The sequence below is a fragment of the Hydra vulgaris genome, chromosome 08 (genome assembly GCF_038396675.1).
Source record: "Hydra vulgaris chromosome 08, alternate assembly HydraT2T_AEP".
NCBI classification, from domain to species: domain Eukaryota; kingdom Metazoa; phylum Cnidaria; class Hydrozoa; order Anthoathecata; family Hydridae; genus Hydra; species Hydra vulgaris.
The window spans coordinates 62,279,393-62,300,000 of NC_088927.1; the positions used below are offsets into that span (position 1 = coordinate 62,279,393).

The following is a 20,608-nucleotide window of genomic DNA, read 5'->3' on the forward strand; positions in this document are numbered from 1 at the left end:
ATCATACCTACAAATAAGAAACTATGAAATAAATAAACAAAAAAAACTGAAAAAGCAAAGTATATTATCTATATGTGATCCCTTAACATTCTATATTCACCCTCTCATCTAAACTCAGTATGTATAAAAATCTTATATACCTGATAGCCTCCATTGCAAATCTAATAAGTTTAATTAAATTATATTGAGAACTTTTTAATGGATTATATTCTTCCTCAGAATCATTTACCTGTAAAAATACTTAGTATTTAAAATATTAAAAAAACAACCATATATCTTAAGCAGCACACTTTGTAGGGCCAACATTTAAAAAATGTTGAAATCATTTTCAGCCAATCGTTATCGCAATATTTTAGATCTTCCTATATTTATGAACGGTGATGTACTCAATGAGTCACCTACTCTTCATCTTCTAGGATTAACTCCTACTTCCAATCTTTCTTGGAAACCATATATCAAATCAGTTGAAAAATTAGCATCTGTTAAGGTTGCATCTTTTTATCGAGCTCGTCACTTTCTTACTTCGGATTCTATTCTCTATCTCTATAAATCTCAAATCCGGCCTTGTATGGAATACTGTTGCCATATCTGGGGCGGATCTTCTAATGATGCCCTTTCTCTTTTAGACAAGTTGCAAAAACGCATTGTAAACATAGTTATAGTATATACCATTATCACATCGTCGTAATGTTGCTTCTCTTTCTCTTTTCTACAAATACTATAATGGGCACTGCTCTAAAGAGCTAGCGTCTCTTGTGGCATCTACTAAAATTCGTTCTCGTGTTACTCGTCATTCAATTAAGTGTCATCCTTTTTCTGTGACTGTTCCTAAGTGCTCCAAAAACGCTTATTCGTCTAGTTTTTTTCCTTGAACATCAGCTCTTTGGAATTCGCTTCCTTCATCTTGCTTTCCTGATTTATATAATTTGCAATCTTTTAAGTCGTCCGGCCATTTTGTACAACAGTCAATCAATAAAAAGTTTTCTTAATTAGATTACTAATAAAACTTCATTAGCTTAATTAGTAATCTTATTACTAATTAAGCTGATGAATCAAAGTTTTCGATTTTATTACTGATTAAGCAGATATTAACAGATTATAAAGATTTAGAATACTTCATCGGGTGGTCAAAAATATAAAGAGGAAGAGCATGCTAAATCTTATTTATAATAAAACTCCGTGTAAACGCGCACTAATGAGCAGTATTAAGTTAAGCAATAATATATAGCGATTGTATAAAGTTTAAGAATTAAAATAATATAGAACTTATTGAAAAAATTAACTTAGTTTTTGTATTTTAATCACTCTAAAAACACCACGTGTCCAAAAAACATTAGTTTAGACAGTATGGAGCAGTCAGACTGATCAATTAAAAAAAGAACTTCAATGAGAACAACCTAATAAGAACTTCACTTTTGTTTCTCATTTTGATTTTTAAAAAACAAGATAATATTAAATTTTCTCTTTAGCCGTTGATAATTATATTGATGGAGGTTTTTTGATTAACTTTTTAACTTAAAAATATTTTATCCAAATCTAATACACCGAACTTTTTTTCGGTAACATTTTATTAATTTTAAATATAAAATCTAAAAAAAATTTAACATAAAACTTTTATCAAGAAAACATATTAATTACTAAAAAAGTTTATAACTTTATTTTAAAAAATGTAAAAACTTCAACAAAAAAAAAGTAATAAACCTTCGTCCATTATGTTTGTGTCATTTTTGCGAGATTGTTGTGTCGTTGCTTGATCATTGTTGTGTCGGTGTTCTGTCAATATTGTGTCATTGTTGTGCCTTTTTCCTATCATTGTTGTATTGTTAAGGTGTCATTGTTTTGTCGACTGTAATTAAATTCTTTAATAAAATATTTTTGATTTGCATTGCTGGGATAAGACTATAAGGGCTAAAGATTAATTTTCGTAGTTTTAACAACAGAATATAATTAGGTCTAAACTTAATTGATTAACGATTTGAATTATTGATGATCTAATTATTCAACAAGTTTAAACATATTACTAAAACTAGTGTCTTAAAATTGTTTTAAAGCAGCCACACAAGTAAAAGTTCTGAACAGGTTAATTTATAACAAATCACTGGAATCTATAGGCTAAAACTGACACTTTGAGCTTTAACGTCAAATTAGGAAATCAATTAATTCGTTTTCTCAAACGATTAATAAAAAATTAATTATACAAATGTTATATAAGAATTATTTTCAAAAATCTTTCAAAAATTAAAGTTTTTTGTATAGGTTTTCATTAAGGCGAAGATACACAGAAAAAGTAAGATGTACTTTTTAATATAATAAAACATAAACGTTTTTTTAAGTTTTATAAATTTGTTATTTGAAATTTTATTGAGACTTTTTAGTTTACAGCATTTTTATATAAAAAAATTTTGAATTAACATTTAATGTTGTCAAAACCAAATTTATAAAAATATTGTCTGGACAACATGTTAATGCTTAAAGTTAAAAAAAACAAGTTGCTCAAGTTAAAGAAAATAATATTTTTAAAAAACACTTAGCTGTTGTTTTTTTTAACTAAAGATGCTCTAAATAACCTAATGATTTTATCACAAAGCAGCGCTTGTGATATAACTATTATTTGTGATAAAAAAATATTCTATAAAAACTACATTTTGTTTCTACTTTTGCATTATGGCAGGCTCGTTTATAGCTTTTTTTGATCCTTGAAATTAAATTCGAGAATGAAGCAAAATCATGTATACATTTAAAAGCAAAAACGTGTCTAGGTTCCAATTTATGTCAAATGAGTTTGCCAAAAAAACTTAAATCATCAAAAAAAAAAAAAAAATAATAGAGCCATATTTTTTTTAAAACTATTTTAAATTAAATTTATAATTACTATGCAAAATTACAATCTTTTTCCCAGTGGGCACGGCACGTTTTTAAAACGTTTTTTAGACGTTTTTATAAGGTTTAAACCTAATAAAAACGTCCAAAGAACGTTTTAAAAACGTACTGTGCCCACTGGTAAAAGTCGTATCTTTTGAATACCATGAGACTATTAAATACAATAATATATATACAATAATGCAAAAATAAATGAAGTTTAAATTTAGTTCAAAACTTTAAAAATAAACTATTGTTTTATTGTTTTTGTATCTGGGTTTGCGTGGACATTTGGGGTTTTTGCGTCTGAGTTGGAGGTGGCATCAATAAACAGTTGTCTCTATACGTGATGTTGTGTAATAAAAGCATTATATTGAATTTATATAACAAAGCGCTTTTTTATTCATTTGCTATGAATTTTTTATCATATTAGGACGAGACAACAAATGATTTCTTATACAACACATAATTTGTTGTCTCGTCGAGGTATAATCAAATATTCATCGCAAATGCTTAAAAAAAGTAATAAAAAAATGGCTCATAAATACATTTACTAAATACTTAATAAATATATTTATTGGCTAAGTAAATAAATTTGTTAGCTGCAGCAAAATTACATTAGCTAATTGCATGATAACTGTGGAAAAAATGTTTTAAAGAAAGCATGATGTATTAATATTTTAACAGACACGTCTTGTTTTATAGTCAAGACGTTAAATTATTTCATTTTTTTATTAAAGTTCTAGCATAATCGTTCAACAGGTGTATAAACTTACTCCATTTTAAAGCCATTTTAATTGTAAGTTTCAACTATGCTCTTATGTGTTTAGTTTTTACTTACGCATAAACTAATAGACAAGTTTGCTTGAACATACATACATACATACAAACATACATACATACATACATACATACATACATACATACATACATACATACATACATACATACATACATACATACATACATACATACATACATACATACATACATACATACATACATACATACATACATACATACATACATACATACATACATACATACATACATACATACATACATACATACATAAGCGGCTCAAGCTTGACAGAGAGACCAGGTTCAACTATACTTACAATACGTTTTTGGACTTTGTCATAATTTGAAAGGGCTTCTTCAGAAGAACCAGCCCAAATATGACAAGAGTGCTCAATACAGGGGTGAATATATTTGTAGAGGTAGAGCATGAAATAGGGAGTAAATTTCTTATGGATAACATGCAAGATGAAAACATAAGAAAATTTCTTCATCTCTCCTTCGAACGGAAAAGCCTTTCTTAATTATATTCAATAAAAGCATTTTGTTATTAAATAAAGAAATGCTAACAAAGTAAACAAAAACATATACAGTTGGTCGATGGTTTAAAATTTTTCCTAAAGTAAATTATAAAACTACTAAAAAATTTAAAAGAGCTTTAGATAAAGCTATTATCCCTTATATCTATTGTTACTGTTATTTATTTCTATTTTTTCTTGTTGATCCTGATTTAGATGAAACAATTCAACTGATGTTCTGTGAAGTTTAAATCTCTACAAAAAAGCTATGCAGAAGCATTTTTATTTTTGATGCAGATCTAGCAAAAAAAGTTTTTTCCTTACTGTCATATGAAAGCCATTTATATGTTCCGTTTTAGCTATGGTAAAACGTTTTTTCCTATTTTTGTCACACACAAAAGTTGACAACTCAGACTAGCTACACCAGTTTGATCTGACTGAAAAAATAGTAAAACCATCTTTGATTAACATTTTTTAAAGGCAGAGTAGGATTTAACTTGTTTTCTTTTTTTGAAAAGTGTTCACTAATTTTCTTTATTGTTCCGATAAATTAATTGCCAATAAACACTAATTTCTATTAAAGGCACAGTTAATTATTTTGAATTCAATGTGTTGTTAATCAATTCAAATTTATTCTTTAAGAATAAAATTGAATTGATTAGCAACAATTTAATCAATTCAAATTTATTCTTTAAGAATAGATTTGAATTAATTAACAACATAATTATAATAATATTATAAAGTTACGTTTTAAAATTTTAGGATAAAAGATGCATATGAATGTATAATACTGCCAATGTTAATGATGCCGATGTGCCAAAGTTATTAACGTAAAAAAAAAAAATTCTCGAAAGAAACGTTCATCTTATCGCAAAATTATCTCTTCTCTAAATTTTAATTTTTTTTTTGTTATCATTTTTATACATAACGTCAAATTTCGCTGAGAAAAACAAGCAATTTCTAAAATTCCATAAAATGAATCGTAGTATAAAGACTTTTTTGACAGTTAATGCATTCAAAAGTACTCTGAGCAAATCAAAAGTACTCTAGACAATATGAACAAACACTTTATTAACATTAACAAAATGATTTTAAAACATTTGAATATTAATATGTTTTATCAGGAAGTGGTTAGTTGATAACTACTTAGTATTTTTTGTCATTCAGGCCCGAAAAATATTTTTTTATACTTTATTTTGATTTTTAATGCAAATGTAATTTAGATAGCAAACAACCATAGAGTATGCTGGAAGACAATATTTCATCTCCCAAGTATTATGTACATTACCCTATTGTGCACTCTGCAGGCACGTATATTGGAAAATATATTAGACCACTATACTAGAAAACCATATTTTTTAATAATTACGGCTTATTTATTTAGTATTAAAAAGAATTTATAAACCTTGAGTTATTGTTGGCAGTAAGAAGTACAAAGTCGACGCTAATTTTCAGACCTTTACACAACTATAGATTATATTGTTATGAAATCATTTTTAGCACAACCATTTCATTGCAATAAATCAAGGATTGCAGCAGCTTTTTTGGTGTTTGAGAACATTAGAACACTAAAATATTAGTTAATGAAATTTAAAATTCGTTGATAAATATACACTTAGTTTAGAATAGTAAAAGTAAATAACCCTAAGGAGCATTTGCTTTTAAAAAATGTTCTAAAGAAAAGAGAATTTAAAAAACTTTTAAAAGGGATTCATAGCGTAATTTTTAAAACAAACATTCAAGTCTCAGGGTAAAGGGAGAAAAAATTTTAGAGACTTAACAACCCCCAACCAAGTGCCAATTTTTTGTAAAATATACTCATATACCCAAATTTGAAATTTTGCTTCGTGTCTGAAAATGATCTATTTAAAACGCCGAAAAAACCTCCACGATTCCGTAAAATGGATGAAGTAATACACAAAGTATTTACAAAAAGTAATTAAAAAAATCTAATAAGAGTTAATACATTTTTTCAAAGAATCAGGGCTGGACGCAGATTTTTAGTTTATCCCGTCAAAAAAAAAGCGCCATACATCATGTTGTAAATGACGTAACACGCCCACTGTGCAAACAAACAAAATTAAAGAGGAGAGGAGGGAGAGGATACGTAGCCATTTTTGCGATTGAAGATAAAAACCCTTATCTTAGTTTTATTTATCTTAATGCAAACACGATTCAAAACTAAGTTAACTAGTCATAAGATTGCTTTTAGCATTTTAACTAATACGATCCTTAAATATGGTAAAAATTAAGAAACAAATAAGAACAAATCCTGATTCGATTAGTTTTGGCCAGTTTTCAGTAAACACAGAAAAAACGTAATTATATATATAATTATATATATAATTATATACATATATATATATATATATATATATATATATATATATATATATATATATATATATATATATATATATATATATATATATATATATATATATATATATATATATATATATATATATATATACTACTTTTGCTTCAAATTGGAAAAAAAAATGTTATGTTTTAATTTTACAAAACAATTTCAAATCTTTTTAGAAAACTTTCAAACAAGTTTCAAGCCATGTTTTGATGTTAAAATTTAAAAAGCGCTTTATTTTGTCTACTTATCATGATTAAATAATATTATACTTTGTTTAAAATACATTAGTTAAATCCTGATACAACGGTGCATATTTGCAACCTTGATAACTGCTGCAGTGAGGAGCCAATTAACTTGTCCGATTTTCTCATTTCCTGCTTAATATGATTTACATTAGGAAGTTTTGTAAAACAATTTTTTCATCCTCTGCAAAGCATAGTTTTCACTGCAAGCTTTTTTCAAAATAAATTTTTTAACATAAATAAAAAGATCGACATTCTAATATTAGGCGGGTGGTACAGATCGTAATGTCAATATTTATATCAATTTTTTTACCCCGTCAGTTGCAGCATTCGATGAGGTTTAAATCCGCCTCTAAAGCATTTAGTTTAGATTTCAAACATAAGATTCAAGTTTAATACGAACCTAATATATAATTACTTTTATTTGTTGTAATTTTATTAATAAATCGTTTGTTATTCGTAAATGAAACTTTTTCATGACTTAACATAACATGTTTATATTTAACTTATTCATATTCGAACCGCAAGCACTATTACATAACCAAACAAATAAATAAATCATACCAAAGTAACAGATTTTGAAAGAAGCATTTTTGTTATTGATACAATGATCAAAAAAGGAATTGAATTATTAATCATATTATCTGAAAATTATTGATAATAATGAATTACTATTATTTATTCATGTAAAATACGAACTATTAATATAAATTATATCTTTGTTTTTTTCATCATGTTTCAAATATGTTTTTGCTTTTAATTAGGATAACTTGCTGAAGATGAATGTCATGTAGTACTTTGAACTCAGCAAAAAATTATCATGAAAACTTTGAAATCATTTCTCCTTCTGTTTGTGGTCCGAGAGTCTTTAGTTATTGGTAAGTATCATTTATAAGCTTTATTAATTATAACTTTGTATTTGTATAAATTATGACTTTTTATTATATAGTTTAAATAAATATTGATTTTTGATTTTTGGTAGCTAATTATTAGTTAAGTTAATTAATCAGCAATATAAGTTATTTCTAAATAAATAGTTAATAATACTTAATATTAATAATTAATAATTTATTTTAAACTATACTTATTTAAATTTCAATATTATTTAATTTTATGTGTTTAAGATTAAATTAACTAAGTTAAATAATTACAGATTTAATTAATTAAAATAATTAATGATAATAAATAGATGTAATTACAAATAAACTTTTGAAAAATTGCCGAATAATTTAATAACTTTTTTAATTACAAGTATTCTGGGTAATCAAAGCAAATATCAACGTAAGTGCCTAGCTTACTCAAATTTGAGTAAGTTAATAACATTTTACTCAAGTGCTTTTTTAGACTCTTTAAAGAGTCTAATAAAATGCTTGAGTAAAATGTTTAATAGTAAGTCAAATGTTTTACTTTTATTGCTTATTCTAAGGATCGAAAAAAAAAAGTCATAAGGATCAAAAGAGCGGTGCTATTTTGATCCTTATGACTTTTTAAGTTTTAAAAGTGCTAGACTGTTTAAATAAAGTCACAGAACATATTTTTAGGTATTGTATTGTTTCTGAAGATACTAAATTTGCTATTACCAATGTCTTAAAAAAAACAAAAAAAACTAGATTGCGGCACAAACGTTTTAAGGGAATGATCTATGGCGCATTTGCGATAAGCGAAGAAGAATGTTTACCAATATCTTAATATTCAATACTTTTGATGTTAAATCTTTGTATTCTGAAGATGCCTGTGTGTGATGTGTTAGGGGATAACGGGAGAGATTTTTATTCTGTAGGAAATAATAGTGAATGATAATATATGGAATGAAAAAAATTATTAACACGTATAACAAACATTATAAACAACAGTTTATAATGTTTGTTATACGTAGTATAAAAAACATTATAAACTGTTGTTTATAATGTTTACGATATATATATATATATATATATATATATATATATATATATATATATATATATATATATATATATATATATATATATATATATATATATATATATATATATATGTATATATATATATGTACATATATATATATATATATAAATATATATATATATATTCATATATATATATATATATATATATATATATATATATATATATATATATATATATATATATATATATATATATATATATACTATATATATATATATATATATATATATATATATATATATATATATATATATATATATATATATATATATATATACATATATATATATACACACATATATATATATCGTCGGTATACAAGGGAAATGCACGAAGTCTAAATACATTATTTTGAGATAATGAACAAATAGGTTTTTGCGTAATAGTTAAAGCAATAAGCTTTTGTGTAATAGTAGAAATCTTAAAAACTCATTAATAATTGATTTATTAAAATTGTGTGGTATATCAAACGATAGAGAATTTAAAATACTAAATAGTGGTATATATAACTCCATACTGCCAAAAATAGACTTAGTGTATTTCCCTTGTATACAGACGATATATTGTATAAGAGAAAGATAAACGGTCAACTTTTTATTAAAGACTAATCATGACCGAATGCGACTTTATTATTTCCAAAACAAGTTTACAACGAATGTAAAAATAAAGTCATAACAACACCAGATCGCAGTATTAAAAATGCAAGAGCAATCTTTTGGCTAGAGGTTATTTGGCTTAGATCATCGATTTCGAAAAATAAGATATAGTTGTTCGATCTTAAAATAATAGTCATGATATCTATTTAGAAAATTATGTGCAATTCACAGAACCAGGTTTTAAAAAAACCTAACAAAACGGAGTTAACAGAAATCATGCTCTTATAAATACTTATTATTTTTATCTAAATATAATTCATCTTTACAACATATTATAGTTTAAATTGAGAAATTGTTTAAGGCGTTTAATATTAAGGTTCTTGACGACAACTCCTCTCGTCCTCTTTTTTAACTATTGGTTATTTTTAATACTTTTTCTTCTTTATTTATATATTTGTATAAAAATTGAAATGAAGAACAAAAAACTGTAAAATAATAAAATAGAAATTGACTTAAATGTTTGAACCGCATCACAGTGGAGTATTATAAGGTCATTCAAACGTGAAGATTAGGGCTGTAAATCCTGGCTCGTGTTCGTGAACGGCTCAGTGATCGGCTCGACAAGAGCTCGTTCATGTTCGGCTCGAATGGTAAACGAGCCGGGCTTGAACAAAAAATTAGGCTCGTTTATTAAACGAGCCGAGCTTGAACATCATAGGCTTGTTCATATAGGCTCGATTAAAGCTCGAATATATATATATATATATATATATATATATATATATATATATATATATATATATATATATATATATATATATACATATATATATATATATATATATATATATATATATATATATATATATATATATATATATATATATATATATATATATATATATATATATATATATATATATATATATATATATATTATATTTGTGAAAATGTAATTTGAACTATTAGAGTGCAGTGTTTAATAGGAATTATTATGTTTGTGAGAGTTTACATTATGTTTGAACTTTGAACATTAAGTTTGAACATTGAACTATTAGTTTTAACTTTTATTTTGAACTAATAGATTTGTGGGATCTTATTTCATTATGGTGTTTATTTGCATGTTTAATAGACTGTAGGATTTTTTATGTTGTTTGTTGATTTGGACTTGCATTTTTTACAGGCGAGCCTTTAACGAACCATTTTTTTTACTAAACGAACTTTAAACTAACAAGTTACAATAATTATTTCGAGTTTTAAACCAGTTGAGCTCGAGCAACATGTAAAACGAGCCGAGCCCAAACAATACTAATCCTTAACGAGCCGAGCTCGAACAAAGAATCTCATGTTCGAAACGAGCTCGAGCCGAGCCTGAACACTCTTAATATGTAAACGAGCAAAGCCGAGCCCTGGCAAGCTTGGCTCGTTCGGCTCGATTTACAGGCCTAGTGAAGATTGATGAATCGTATTGTAAACATATTTTTGACTAAAAAAGATTGTATGCAAATAGAGTTTTAAAAATATGTTATTTACAATGAATCTAAGGAAGTTGTAGAAATTTAAAGTGATGGTTATTGTAAAGTAAAGAATGTAAAACCACATTTATATTCTAATTTATGTTCATATTCTAAAGTCCTCTTGCCATATTTTACCACTTCTGGCTGATTTTTTCAACATTTTATGGCTTGATTTATATTCTTGATACAATTAAAAAAATAACTGGCAAAAGTGCCATAAATTTACTTTTATGGAATACAATTTTATTTAATTTCTGCCATAATTTAGACATCAGATCTCAACTATGTCATCTGGTGTCTTAACATCATGCAGACCTGACATTTTAAAATCATCTTATCTACACCATGGAAGTATTACATATCTATAATACTTTCATGTCTACACCGAACAAAGAATTTTTTAAATCTACGCTATTTTTACAGACAAAACAGTGAATTTTAAAAAAAACTTTTTCATGCAGTAACTTTGATGAAGCTTGTTTTAAACATTTTAGTTTATTAAACATCTTTGTTGAAATATTCACTTTAATAAAATCCACTCTGCGCGTGTCCGCAATTCCAACAGAGTCAAATTGCGTTAATGTTGAGGATGTGGTTAAAAAAAAGTAACTTATTACAAAACATTTTCAATGCATTAATTTATGTAAAAGTATCAGAGTTTATTTAAATAAAAACTTTTATGTTGTATATTTAGTGATATATTTTTTATAATCTTATTAGCAATAACTTTAATACAGTTAATAATACATTATTATTATTATTATTATTATTATTAGCATAATTTATACCATAATTACAATCATTATGTATAATTAACGAAATAAACAATAGTTGTTTAGACAATAAGTAAATTAAATAATTACATTTTTAAGAAAATAATTTTTAATATCTTGAAAATTTTAAAGAAATATTGATTTTTATATTATAAGCAAATTCTTTTAAAACTTTTAAATAAAAACTTTAATTTTAAACCTTAATCCTGTTCTTTAACACTAAATCTTTCTACTAAATCTTTAAAACTGTTTATCTAGCTGCAACAAGCATTGGTTACATTCAACCTAACTGCGGAAGTTATGCGGGAGGAACTATAATCAAAATTTACGGTCGAGGTATTTATTTTTTAAATTATTATTAAATAAATTGTTTACCCATTAAAATACTTATCTCTAACTTATCTTTTTTTTTATCCAGTTAAGAAAGTGAGTTTTTTTTTTTAATATATAAAAACTTTCCATTTTAATTAACAAGTTTAATGTAATATTAAATAAATATCGTTTAAATTAAAGAACTTATTCAGAGCGTAGGACGTCGGGTATGAAGCCGAGAAAGATCTTTTTTATCGTTAAGATAGGTAATTTTTAAAGGAAGGAGGCATGAACCTCCTAGTTCAGCGATTCCCTGTGACAAGACCTTAAGGACTTCTTGGAGTAGGTTAGAGCAAGGCTAATTAAGCAGTTTTTACTAAATCTTTCAGATCTCATGAACAATGCGTCGGATTTACATAATATTTTCACTTTTGAAAGATAATTTAAACTGCGAAAAATTTATTAGGAGTAAAGTATATTTTTTGATTTTTTTCAAAGATATTGCCTAAAGTTTACGGAGCTCAACCTACTGTGGCGGGATATGTTAAGCAATAGTTTAGGGTAAGTTGAAATGAATGGGTATGCATGGTACAAAACTTAGGTGAATCATCAATAAATCTTTTTCTATCAGTAAGCGTGTGTATAATTTATAAACTTTTTTATACAAGGGGTGTACCGGGTTGGAAATTTTGAATTCCAACCGGAACCGGATTTACTTGAGTTGTTAATAAAATTCTGACCGGAACTTGGCCGAAACGATAATTTTATTTATGTAACTTTTTACCTTTAAGATTGAAAGTGAAAGCCTAAACCTTATCATCGTGGCTGTATAATATATTTATAACCTATAATAGATATATAACCTATTTCATTAATTTGAACCGGAATGACCTATGAGCCACAAATACCGGGCGGTATTTATGACTTAAGGAATAGTTAGAAAGTGTCATAAAATATAAATTTATTATTTTACACAACTATCTTGAACTTTGAATCTTGATTTAAAAATTAATGATTTTAAGAATGTATATAAATAATGTGCCGTTAAATTATTTCTTATTAAAGTTGTTTCTTTCTATTCATAAGTTCAGTTTTATTTATTTTTTTCAAAGCCGTTCAACTTACTAACTAAACTATGTGACACATTAGTCAAATTTTATAGAGAACAGTAAGGTTTAGATAAAAAGGGATAATTTTAATCGAAAGTCCCTTTAATTGTTAAAACATCAACACTTAAGTGATAGCAGATAAAAAAATTATTAAGCGTCTAAGAGAAAAATTGCACAAATTTTTCTTTTTTGGTCCAAAATTGAAAAAGTCCCCGTCTATCTTACTCAACTGCTTTCCAACAACCTTTTGTTGCGGTATCGGGTTAGGATTTAAATTCCATGACCAATTGAACCTGTCATTTCGAAAAGGGCACAAGTCCATTTACTAAAACTTTTCAAAATTAGCAAAAATATGATTTTTATTAAAATAATGTCTAGGTTGCTAAAGAAATTAAGTATAGAAGTAGATAAATAAAGAACGTATATAACTTATGTATTTTTTATTTTTATAAAAAAACACATAAACCATACAGAAATTTTTAATTGAAACTTATAAACTAACTGTTAAAAGTTTTGGACTTATGTCCTTTTCGAAATGACAGGTTCAATTAGATGTTTAGATATGTGATGCGTAACTTTTGAGATATTTCAATTGCCCAACCTGCCCCTCTGCTCAGCTAGCCCCGCTCTACCCTACCTTAATAATCAGATAAAAAAAGAGAGGAATTTGTTGAGTTTACGTCATAAACAATTTACTTGAGGTGACCTGTGCTGCTAATGCTTGTAAAGTCATCTCGGTAAATATTATGCAAAGTTGTGTTTAAATGTTTAATCTTGCGCAATGTATTGAGTTCAGAACAAAAAAAACTAAAAGTAAAACCAAATAAGTTTTAAAAGATTTGTGACAAATTTATTTTTGTTTTCATACATAAAACTTAAAGAAATAAACACGAGTATTTCATTAGCTGTCTCATTTTTAGGGTTTAAGTCTTCTTTTATAGAGGCTAAATTAAGGTTGGGACTTATCTCAATTAATTCTGTTTTCACACCCATTGTATTTTTGTGCGTCTTATATAGGTATTTTATTTGGATACATTTGCTGTTGTTTTGAGTTAACTTGTTGTTTTAAAGTAACTTATCACGTTAAAATAGCAGCCGTGATGTAGTTAGATTTCTAGCTTCAAAACTGGAGGTCCTTAGTTTAAAGCTAACTCTGGCCATACATGCATCATTTTAAAGGAAGAAGCCGTGAGCATCCTGGTTAAATGCTATTCCGCGGTGTTTTTTGATAAGGCCGCAAGGACTTCTTAGAACACCAAAATAATTAAAAAAATAACTTTTTGTTTTTCTATTGGTTAACCATCAGAGTAGTAAAGTTTATATTATACAACATTCCGTGAAATTTCATTCAACAAAACAATTTCAATTAAAAAATAAAGTTTATATTTATATAACGAACAAAGTTTAAATATGGAAAAATCAAACTTGAATTATAAGAAACTTCTAGAAATTTTTCCTGCAATTTTTGGTACAAAAGAAAAAGATATCTACGATTAATAACAACCATTTAAAAATATAAAATCGTACTTATTTCTTCAACAAATCAACAATTCTGCAATGTTAACTCTTCCTTCAATTCTGCAAATCAAAGCTAACTTTTGATTAAGCGAAAAACACCAGGATTAGTTCTTTTTTATTTTATTTTATCTTATCTGTGTATATAAAATAAATATGCGGCATTTTGCAAATAAAATTTTTCTTATAAATGCTTGTAAAGCTACATCTGTAGTCTTGTAGTAATTAAGTTTTGTTGTTGCTAGAATTTACCTTTTTGAAATTTATTTTAATTTTTTATTTTACTTTAGCTTACAAAAAAAAAAAAATTACCAAAAAGATCTCAAAATAAGAAAACCTATTTTTCTGTTATCCAAATATCATGTATCCAAAGATATATTATCTTTGGATACATGATATATAGTTATCCGTATGTATCCGTAAATGGTCGGTTATGTAATAATTTACATAGCAACGGTATAAACTTAGCGTTTTTAAGAAAAATATGAAAAAATTGTTTATACCGTTATTTCTATTTATAAAAATCTGTTTATAATATTGTTTTTTTCTTCATAAAATAGGCTCGAAATAAAAAATCTGCGATAATTTATATTAACTTAAGTAGTAAATTGAAAAAAAAAGATTTTTAATTTTAAGAGTTTTCTACCGCCTTAAAACGCACATTTCACTTAATACAAAATTACATATTACTATTTCTTTAGTGTTTTTAATTACATATTTATAAAAGTATGGTTCGCGTTTAATAAGTCTTTCTTGCCGATTTAAAATAAGACATTTTCAAATTATATTTTAAAAGCAGTTTAATTTTGATGCATTCTGTAATTGTAATTATGTAACTCAAGTATAAACGTATTAACTTTAAGAACCTTGTTAAAATTCTAAGAAGCAAAAATTAATTTAAAAGAATATGAGATTATTAACAGTTTTTGTCATTAAATGAAATCAACCATTTGCTAATTAACAATTAGGAACACTGTTAGTTAATAATTAGGAACGCATTTGACTTAAATAACTTTGCTAGTCTTCTAACTAAATAAATAAGTAATAGAATAGACTCTTACTTACAATTTTATTACTTCAGAATTAAAAAGCAAAACAAACTTTTTTGATACAAATAGTTCAATTTGCTACAAAACTGTTGACATATTGAAAAAAAATTAAATAAATATTTTACCTTGTGCCCTCGCCTGTGCCTTCTTCTCTTTTTGAATTAGAACCACTTGTTGTGTTGCCAAAACATTTTCTTTAAAACTGTATCTATTGTACTCTGGTACATGAGTACCATGCTCAAGTACTTAGTTTAACAGTGGTAGATGGTGTTTAGTTATCATATTCTCTATAATGCTTGGATTTTACTAAGATATAATCAACATAATTGCAAAAATAAATCAATTTTTAGAGCTTAAACATGTAGAAAATTGAAGAGTTATTATAAGAACTTGTGTAACAGTATGAGAATGCATTAGATTATTGTCAGATTTAAATGTAAAATGTGTTTTACATAATGGATGTTTAATTATCGTATTCTCTATAATGCATAACTAAATGATGACTTTTAAGTTGTAGTGAAGTGTTCTTTTTGTGGTCTCAATTAAATTTTTCAATAAAGTCATAGGTCTGAAACTTTTTTTTTCACTGAAAATTTTTTTTAGTTTCAAGCTTTTTATTTTACATCTTCATAGCATTGAATACAAAATATGTTAATTAACGTCAAAAAGTTTAATTTAAATAATATAGTCATTTTTAGATTACCAAGATATATTACATATTATAGTGTAATATTATCTTTATCACACTAAAATTAAAGACATTTTTAATGCTTAATTTAAATACATTCCTTTTGGTATAATTATCATAATCACACATGAACTAGATCAAAACCATCCAATAAAGTTAAAGCAGTCCACATCAAAATTATATTTTGTGGCATCTTGAAAAAAATGAAACCATTATTAAAATGCTTTTTAGAATAAGCAAATAACACGTAAATTTGTGATGTGAACAATTTTTATCAAAAACCAAGTTATTTTCAATAAAAATTTAGTATACTACATTTGTTTGTTTAACACATAAAATATTTGAAAATAATTTATTTATCCACTATTTATTGAAGGATTTTTAAAAATGTACTTACCTAATAATTCATTATGTCAATGATTTGAAAATATTCAAAATATATAGTTGAAAAAAACAAGCTTTGCATTTGCAGTAGTAGTATTTTATACAAATGCTTTACAATATTTTTTTATTTTCCTACCAAGGTTATTAAAATTTAAGTTAAACCTCGCTTGGCTTTAATCTTAAAGAAGTTTTTATTCATTTCATTAGTTATTTTAAAATAAATTTAGAAAAAAGTTTTTTACTTAATAAAAAAAAAAAAAAAAAATTAAAAAAGAAAAGAAGAAGAGAAATTCAAAGCAATTAACTGCTAATCAAAATGTCAAGTTTGTTGAGTAATGTTCAAGAAAAAAGCATCTGAGAAAAATAAAATAAAATAATTTAAATAATGATGGCGTTTCTACAACCATTCTAAAACAACAAATCTCATAAAAGGTGAGTAATTTATACATTTATTCAATAAGTATAATTAATTGAGGCTTATTAATAATAAACTAATATAAAATGCAAAATTCATTGTTTAAATATTTGCAATCTTTAATATTACTTTAAAATATTATTCTATATGGTTAAGAGTTTGGTTTTGGAAAGGCAACATGTACATTTTTAAAACAAAAATAGCATTATAAATTTTTTTTTTCCCTTTCAGGTATTTTGCTTATTTACCTTTTTTTCCTGAAAATTATTATACAAAAGTGTAATTTTTATTTTTTTTATCTCATATCTTTTTCTTTTTATCTCTTATTAGCCTTCTATCTCTTGTATTTTAAATATTATCTAAATGCAACCCTCTAATTTTATATGAATACTTATTGTGTCTGCCTCTAAAAACTCAGTAGTAAAATTTTTTATTCTATTTATACTACCAAAGAAGTATAAATATAATAAAAATTTTTAAATAATATGTAATAACTTAAAATGTTGTTATAACATAAATACTTAAGATATTATTATTATACTTAAGTTTAAAAATATTATTATAAAATATATTGTTATTAAATATTATTATGAAACTCAACTTGCATAAGTTTAGTTTTTGTATTTTTTTAAAGAACGATCAAACTTAGTTTGTTTTCTCAAAATTTTTTATTCTTTATTTTGTTTTAAAACACTTTTTTTTTTTTACTTAAAATAATTGAAAGAAGTTTACGCAGAAAAAGTAAGAATAAGTTAAAACCATCAGTATTTTTTAAACTATTATATTTTATGTTTTAGAATTCCCTGATCAATCAGACAACACAATTACAGTAAAGATGATAAATACAAATTCTTTTTCTGTAAACTACTGTAAAATGGTTGCTACAGCCTCAAGTCATGAAATTTTATCTTGTGAAACAGAGTATTTTATAATTTTTTATATTACTTTTTTAAATAATAATACTTATATCATTGATTATATCATTAATATAATTATTAATAATAATAAGATTATATCATTAATAATAATAGTAATAATAAGTATATATCATTAATAACATTTTTTATCTATTAAATTTTAAATTGTTATTATTTAAAGTCTGATGTTTAATTTAGATATTTTTATTTAACTGATATCATAATTTTTTAATTAAAGTTCTATGCTATAAATATATTTATAATTTGAACCTGAAATTTGTTTTATCATTTAAGCAAAATTCCTGATGGTGAAGCCACATTTGATTATAAAGTTGTACTTTCTATTAATGGATTAGACGTTCCATCAAATGTTTACTTTTATGTAAGTTTTCTCTAAAAAAGAATAAAGATTAGAATTGAAATTATTTTTAATTTTTAGCATTTGTTTTTTTTAGTTGTTTTTAAATTTTAGTTTAATTAATGACTTAGATCAGAAGGGAACTAGTTTAGATTGATGCGAGCCATTAAAATCAAACTTTTTTTGCATTTGACTCTATTTTAATTTTTAGGTTTTACATAAAGTCCTTTTTTTTTTCACTTTTTTCTATCCAGCATATTTGCTTCATTTTCACTTGTTTTTTACAGTATCATTATTAATAACCACACCTTTTTGTAACTTATCTAGCTTAAAATTTTGAAACTAAGTTTGAAAACTTTTGATTATATTATTTCAATGCATGATTTACTTTATTTATCTTGTTCATTATTAAATTTATTCTAAGCCTAATCTTTTAATTTTTTATTTTTTTAATCTGATTCATGCAACTCGAGATATTTAATGATGTTTTTTCATATTTTTCTCTCAAAATTTAAACAGTTTAAAAAATTGCATGTATGTATATGTGTATTCAAGTTTGAATTTTTATAATTGCATGTTATGCTGGGGCTCCCACAAAAAAGAATGCTGGGCTTCCAAAATAGAGACTTCAGAAAAAGAAATTTCATTTCGGACACTAAAAAGTAACTTTTCTTTCTATGTATTTTTTTGCGTTTTATCTTTATCCACAGTACTTCGTACAAACATGATTATTTTAAATGCTGCAAACAAGAGTGCCAACTACAAAGAGACGCAGGCTCTTATATTGGAGAAAATTTATTTATTAAGGTTTGTACTATGTTGTGGTCATTCTCTTTATTTAGTTGGAAAGGTAGCTGCCAACTCTTGTTCATCAGCTGTTTAATTCTTTAATTTTACTCAGAATTTATATATGTTTTTCATAGCATGTACAGAACCTTTTGGAATTCTGATCAAAAAAATATCAAAGAAAGAAAATGGACAGTTCTTGAAAAAACTGACATTTGCTAGTCTTGTTGCCAAACTATGAAGCCATAGTTAATTTTTATTACAAAATCAAAGAAGCTCTAATCAACATATCTTCCAATAAAAAGACATTTCAAGGAATGAAGCCGTACACCTTCTACAGAAGATGGTCTCAAAACTGATTTATTTGCAGGCTTTTGGAACATGATCTCAAGCGATTCAACACCCCAAAAAAATTCTTAAATCAGCGATGTCTGCATTAGAATCATTGAAATTATTTGTGGAATCAAAAAAGTAATAATTTATAATAAGTAATAAAAACATCAGGAAGCTGCCAAAAATATCTTAGAAGGAGAAATAAAAAGTATTAGCTTTTACCCAGTGGTTGACCAACTATGTGTTTCTCTCACCAAAAGATGGTAAAAGAAATATATAGCACGTCTATGAAGCTATATGTTTGAGATTTGGATTTCTTAATCACATTAAGAAAAATGTATACTAAAACTTTTAACAGCAGAAGTATTGGTAAAAGTTTATCAGGATAGTTTAGAACTTGGTTATAAGTTGATTAAGTTTGTGTCTTAGATTGACTCATGCAAAAAGGTCTATGGAAAAGACCAATCTCTGGAACTATTTCACTACCAAATTTTGTTGAAGATCAAAATTTCAGAGCTTCTTTCCCAAACCTTGAAATCGGATTGAGAATATATTTAGTTTTGATGGTATCAAATTGTACTGGGACGTACTCATTTCAAAAATGAAAATTTAATAAAATAAGCTTAAGACCACAAGGGAACAAAACTATCTATCAAAGATAGACAATTTTGTCCCCTTGTCCCCTTTTTGTTCTGAGCATTGGAAGCAAATTTTTTTGTTGAAAGTTTATTTTCTTTAAAGGTTCCATTTATTAATGCTAAAATTTGATACCAGATAGTTCTTGTTTCCAATTATATTATGTTTATTAAATAATAAACAAATCTATACATGGTTTCACAATAAATTACTTATTTGAAAAACTGACTGAAAGAAAATGTCCATTTTATTTGGAAAATAATTTGGAGCCCAAGGGGCTCTACTTCTTTGTTGACCTTAGGCTCTGAGTCAGACACTAATTATTCTAAATAGTAAATTGGTTTTAAAAAAACAGCACTGATATTATGTTTGTGTGTATATATATATATATATATATATATATATATATATATATATATATATATATATATATATATATATATATATATATATATATAAATATATATATATATATCCACTGAATA

General features: G+C 25.3%; 1 protein-coding gene across 3 annotated transcripts in view; it reads left to right on the forward strand.

The window, feature by feature from the left end:
• The first annotated feature begins 2,233 nt into the window (after positions 1 to 2,233).
• The window catches only part of LOC105845159 (fibrocystin-L), a 133,944-nt gene continuing 115,569 nt past the window's right edge, over positions 2,234 to 20,608 (forward strand). Inside the window, exons 1-5 of one of the 3 annotated variants that reach the window (XM_065804117.1) lie at positions 2,234 to 2,287; positions 7,550 to 7,663; positions 11,880 to 11,957; positions 17,891 to 18,014; positions 18,305 to 18,392. In XM_065804117.1, coding sequence (XP_065660189.1) covers positions 7,606 to 7,663; positions 11,880 to 11,957; positions 17,891 to 18,014; positions 18,305 to 18,392 — 348 coding nt within the window. In that variant the 5' untranslated portion in view covers positions 2,234 to 2,287; positions 7,550 to 7,605. Of the gene's footprint in view, positions 2,288 to 7,515; positions 7,664 to 11,879; positions 11,958 to 16,885; positions 17,111 to 17,890; positions 18,015 to 18,304; positions 18,393 to 20,608 lie in introns of those variants that run through there. The other 2 variants (XM_065804118.1, XM_065804119.1) reach the window with 2 other exon arrangements.